Raw genomic sequence first — 4,932 nt, 5'->3', positions numbered from 1 at the left:
CTGTGGGAATGTGGGATGGGATGGAATGCGGGTAAAAGGTTTTGGAAACGTTTGTGCAGGTCACGACATCCCTGTGGCATTCCTGTGCACTTTGTAGAGCTCACATCGCTGACATCTGTTTTTTTTTGGTGACAAAACCACATCCATTTGTCCCGCTGTGCCCCTGATTTTGCTGAACTGCTCGAACACGGCAGAGGAGCCGCTCTGTTGATGATCTGCGCTGGTGCAGCCTCAGGGTTCTCTTGTTGAATCTGTTCTTAATGGTTACAAAATGGATCTGATTGCGGGCTCTGATGAATTTTAAACTCGGGAATTAAAATCCATTAAATATTGACCCGGGGAGCGGGAGATGTTTGTTCTGGGGTGGGGAAGGTGAGCGAACCCTGTGGGTGTTTGGAGCAGGCTGAATGTTCCTCCTGCCTTTGGTGATGAGGTTTGGGTTGGAGAGGGGAAATGAGAATGAGGGAAATGAGAATGAGGGAAATGAGAATGAGGGAAATGAGAATGAGAGAAATGGTTTTCCTTACCTGAATCAGGTGAATGCCCCCGGGCAATGACACATTGACAATGGTGACAATGTCACAAAGGTGACAATGGCACATGAGACCCTGCCATAGCTCTGAGAGGCTCCTGCGCTGAGCTGAGCTCCCTGCCCGCCCTGGGGCCGATATTCCCCGCCACAATCATTTAAACCGCCCCCATTTCTGGGCTCTGATCATTTATTTAACCCCAWTTTTGAGGCTGAGCCCTCCCCGCACACACCTTGGTCCTGTCCTGACTACACCGTGTGGATGGAGGGCTGAGCCCGGACCCCTCGCTCCTCCCGGATTAACTTGCCACAGTCTAACTCCGTGGATAAGGTGGTGCCAGAGGTGGAGTTGGACGGGTGGGGTTGCTTACACTGCAGTCCGTAAAAGAAACAAAAGGCCTTGCATGCAAGAGAAGAGAAATGGAGACAGTGAATAAAGGARCCGAGCAAAACAAACTGAAAACAAGCATGAGAATGAGTAAAAACCGTTTAAATAATAAAAAAAAAAAAAAGACTCCAGCTATGGAAAACACAAAAGTCACAGGCTGAATTCAGCGATGCTTTGGGTTAGATAGGTGATAACACACCCTGCACAATCCAATTAAATTTGGATTAAATAGGTGATAACACACCCTGCACAACATTTCCCGTCTGAGCTGCTGCTTTCGGCGGGGAAAAGAGAAAACAATCCCGGAGAAAGCAGCGAGAGCCACTGGAATCAGCGGCATTGGGCTCTCTGTGAAACCAAGAGAAGCGGGATTAAAGTGCCACATTAACGCACTTAATGATCTTAATTATTAAACAGGAACGGGGCTGTGTGAACCCTGAGCTCTGTTATTCACCCCACATTTTGCTCAGTAAATTAACGCTCCCGCCCTAAAGCTTTAGTTCTCCCTCCACAGACTCCTGAAAAGCTTCCAGGATGTTCTGCACCACGTTAGCGCTTCAACTGAACATTTTAATCATGCTAAATATTTTAATTAGCTGCAACTGCTCTCCAAAATGTATTTGAATAAAACGTCTCCCGAGACACGAACCAAACAAAGATACCAATTCATTTTTTGTGCATTTTGCGCTAAAACGGGCTAAAGCACCAACTGGAAAGCTGCAATAGATGCAAACACGTTAATCCTTTATCTCTGCCTCATCCCAAACCAGGGGCATTTTGACACGTCCCGGGGCTGCTCCTTGAGCTGCATCCGCTTTTTGTGGGCAGTGGCGTTGATTTTATTTTAAACTGCGAGTTCCAAGTGTTTCCTTCTCCTCACACCCATCCCCGCTGCCCTCGGGGAGCCCCTTTGCCTCCACATTTCTGGCATTTCTGACACCATCCTTGCAGGACTGAACCTGGGATGGGGAGGGGGAATCCCACATGGAAAAAATCCCACCTAAAAGTGCGGAGGGAACTGAAACAACGCTCTCCGAGGCAGCTGCCTGACGTGTGGGAGTCTGGAGGGAGGAAATAGGAACTTTGGGGGATTTTGGGGCCGCCTCTGGTCCTGGGGTCCCCTTTTCCCTCGGGAAATCCCTGCTGGAGCAAAGAGGAGCCAGAACAGACTCCCCGGGGCAGCTCCAGGAGCTCTGCCCCGGTCCCTGCTCAGCCCTGCCCCGTTCACAGGGCTGGCGGTTCTCCAAATGAGTGTTTACACTCGGTTTTAATGACCGATCCTTTCTCACAAACCTCTCCGGTGCTCAGGGCGTGATTTACACTCAGCACTTCCTTTGTTTTCCCTCTGCCCCTCTAAATTGCTCCTTACACTCCAGCGGAGCCGTCACCGGCATTTCTTTGGCTCCATAATCTCTCTTTACGGGGGCATCCATCACCTCTGCATCGAGTGCATCCTCCAGCACAGCTTTTAAACCACGGAGACACTTTCCCGAGCGAGAGGAAAACGCCATTTGGGATTTGGATGCGCTTTCCTGTGTCATCAACGGGCTCGTGTTGGTGCCGAATAAAAAAAAAAAAAAACAAAACCCAACAGCCCGGCTGTGCTGTGCTCCTTTCCAGAGTAATTCATGCCTCAAGTGCTGAAGTTCAAGCAGAAACTGTTCAGGAATTAATTGTCCTTGCTGCGCTAAGCAGCACCGATCGGGCCGTTTTCCGGGCACTCCCCCGCTCTCATTAATAAATAAATCCGCTCTCATTAATAAATAAATTCTCTCTCATTATAACCCGGAACACCGTGACCCCCCAGCCCGGAAAGCTCCCCTGCCCATCCCAGGGCTCTCTCACCTGCTCGATGTCGCTGTTCTTGCGCGATTTGTAGATGAACTCTCCGATGGCCACGAACACGGAGAGCACCAGCCCKGCCGCCAGCACGATGAAGATGCCGCCGATGTTCTCCACTCCCAGAGCRCTGGCTTCTTTGCTGTCCTCCTCGGGACAGCCGTTCCCTCTCCACCACTTCTCCTTCATCATGTGCAGCTTGCCCTCCTCCTGCAGCTGCAGGATGGCGATGGTGATCTTGTCCCGGTACGGGGACCCTGCGGGGACAGCGCGGGTGACAGGGATGCCAGGGAGAGCTGCCACCCTCGGGGCTCTTTCAGCCCGGGATGGGTAATTCCAGCTGCTTTTCTCAGGGATGGATRTGGGGAATGGGAATATCTGCTGCTGTCTGCCCTGGGCGCACCGGGAACAGAAGGCTCGGCTGTGCGGTTATTTCAGAATTCATTCTCAGGTGAAAGGAGAAGGAAATGTCTTTACAAACAAACTCTGACTCTGGGCTCTGGGGTGAGATAAGGCTTAAGGCTGATACTGGGAGGTAAAAAAGAAACAGTGGGAAGGATTTCCATAGGAATTTCACTGATTGACTTATCTATGACTTATTTATGTAAATAAACTACAAGAGCAGAGACACAGAAATGGAAACTGAAGGGCAGGGGGCAATGGATGATAGAAGGGGGGTTTCATCAGGTGTTTTGGGGAGCCTGTACCTCTCAAGTACCTCAGCAATGGGGAAACAGAGAGGGAACTGCAGCCGGGAAATTGGGATAAAAGAGGGAACTGCGTCCTCTATGAATTTGAGAGACCCCATGGGAAATGCCCATGACCTCTCCYTTTATTCAYGAATAAAGYTGCGGGACTCYTCTGTCTCCTTTYTGGACATAAACCTCYGGTGCTTGTGGATTAATTTTCCTGACACAGGTTTTTTTAAGCCTTGGCAGAGGGTTTTCCTGCTAAGGCATCACCTCACATCCCATTTGGATGAGCTGGGAGCGCCCTCGGAGAATTTCCACATCCCTTTCCCTTCCTCGGGCCCCTGTTGGGTTTTGCTGTTTATGGGAGGAGCCCACGGGCACCCAGACCCTTTCAATTCTCGTTTACACCTAAAAATCCACCTCAGGCACCCCCAGCCTGTCAGGACCCCGTGTGGACGAGCCTTTTAAATTGTGATTTGTACAAAAAAATTGCCAGAATCCAGAGATCGCTTGGAAAGATCACACACAGGCATTTTGGAAAAAACCTCACTCCCATGTCCTCATGCACCAAAACATCACAGGAAATTCGGTGTCGCAGCTTCATTTCCCTCCCTATTACCTGCACCAGAACAGGCACTGACACTGTAGTGATGAGGTTTAGGAAGTGTTTGATGGTACTGAATTATTCCCCAGGGCTTGGGGATATCTATTCCCCTGAATTTTGCACGTTTTCCTTCAGAAAAAAAAAAATAAATAAAATAAAAGCCGCACTTCTCACGCAAGAAACATAAATACATTTCCCACATCTGCATTTCCAATGGCTGCACCCTGTGTGAGCATTGCCATCTGTTCCAATTATTCCCTCATTGTTCTTGGTTTGGAGCGTGGCAGCTTTGGAACTGCTGGAAACTCTTGTCATTCTCGGGGATTTCAGCTTTTGTTTCAATTTTCTCAGGGTGCCAAGGCTGCTCTCACACAGCCAGTGGAAAAACCCCCTTGGAATGTGGTGTGTGTGACAATCTGAGGGCTCAGGGCCACAGGAGTGACAGTTCCAGGGCAGAGGTGTCTGTCCATTGTTTATATCTGCTCTGTCAGGCTGTGGATGAACCAACCCCGCTGGACATTGGGGCTGGGATCACCTGGGACAGTGGGACAAAAACCCAAAACCCAAACCCTTCTGAGGCTCTGTAAATCCATGGACACAGACTAAACCTGTCTGCCCCGTGCTGATTGTTCCCAAGTGCAGGAACACTCTTGTTYCCTCTAAAGTTCCCACACTTGTAACCCTCTAAAATTGGGACACCTCAGAAAGGGCTTGGACGTGCTGGAAAAGCTCTGCCAGAGGGAGTTCAGAGAGATTTGGGGTCTCTCTCAAAGCTCTGCATGAAAGGATGAATTTCTGAGTGATTTCATGCCCTCRGAGTGACTCCTAAGAACAGCGAGGGTGAATTGCAGGGCTCTGCATTGGGGCTGTCAGTGTGTGA

The 4,932-nt window shown here is 49.8% G+C and overlaps 1 protein-coding gene across 1 annotated transcript in view; it reads right to left on the bottom strand.

The window, feature by feature from the left end:
* Window positions 1–437: 437 nt before the first annotated feature.
* LOC130587558 (glutamate receptor ionotropic, kainate 1-like) overlaps window positions 438–4,932 on the bottom strand; it is a gene marked incomplete at its 5' end in the record, with an annotated part of 15,594 nt that continues 11,099 nt past the window's right edge. Inside the window, 2 exons of the mRNA XM_057388541.1 lie at window positions 438–928; window positions 2,763–3,013. Coding sequence (XP_057244524.1) covers window positions 779–928; window positions 2,763–3,013 — 401 coding nt within the window. The remainder of the gene's footprint in view (window positions 929–2,762; window positions 3,014–4,932) is intronic.

The sequence above is a fragment of the Malurus melanocephalus genome, unplaced genomic scaffold (assembly GCF_030028575.1).
Source record: "Malurus melanocephalus ecotype Western Australia unplaced genomic scaffold, MMel_1.1 scaffold_2082, whole genome shotgun sequence".
NCBI classification, from domain to species: domain Eukaryota; kingdom Metazoa; phylum Chordata; class Aves; order Passeriformes; family Maluridae; genus Malurus; species Malurus melanocephalus.
This window is presented reverse-complemented; position numbering and strand designations above follow the sequence as displayed.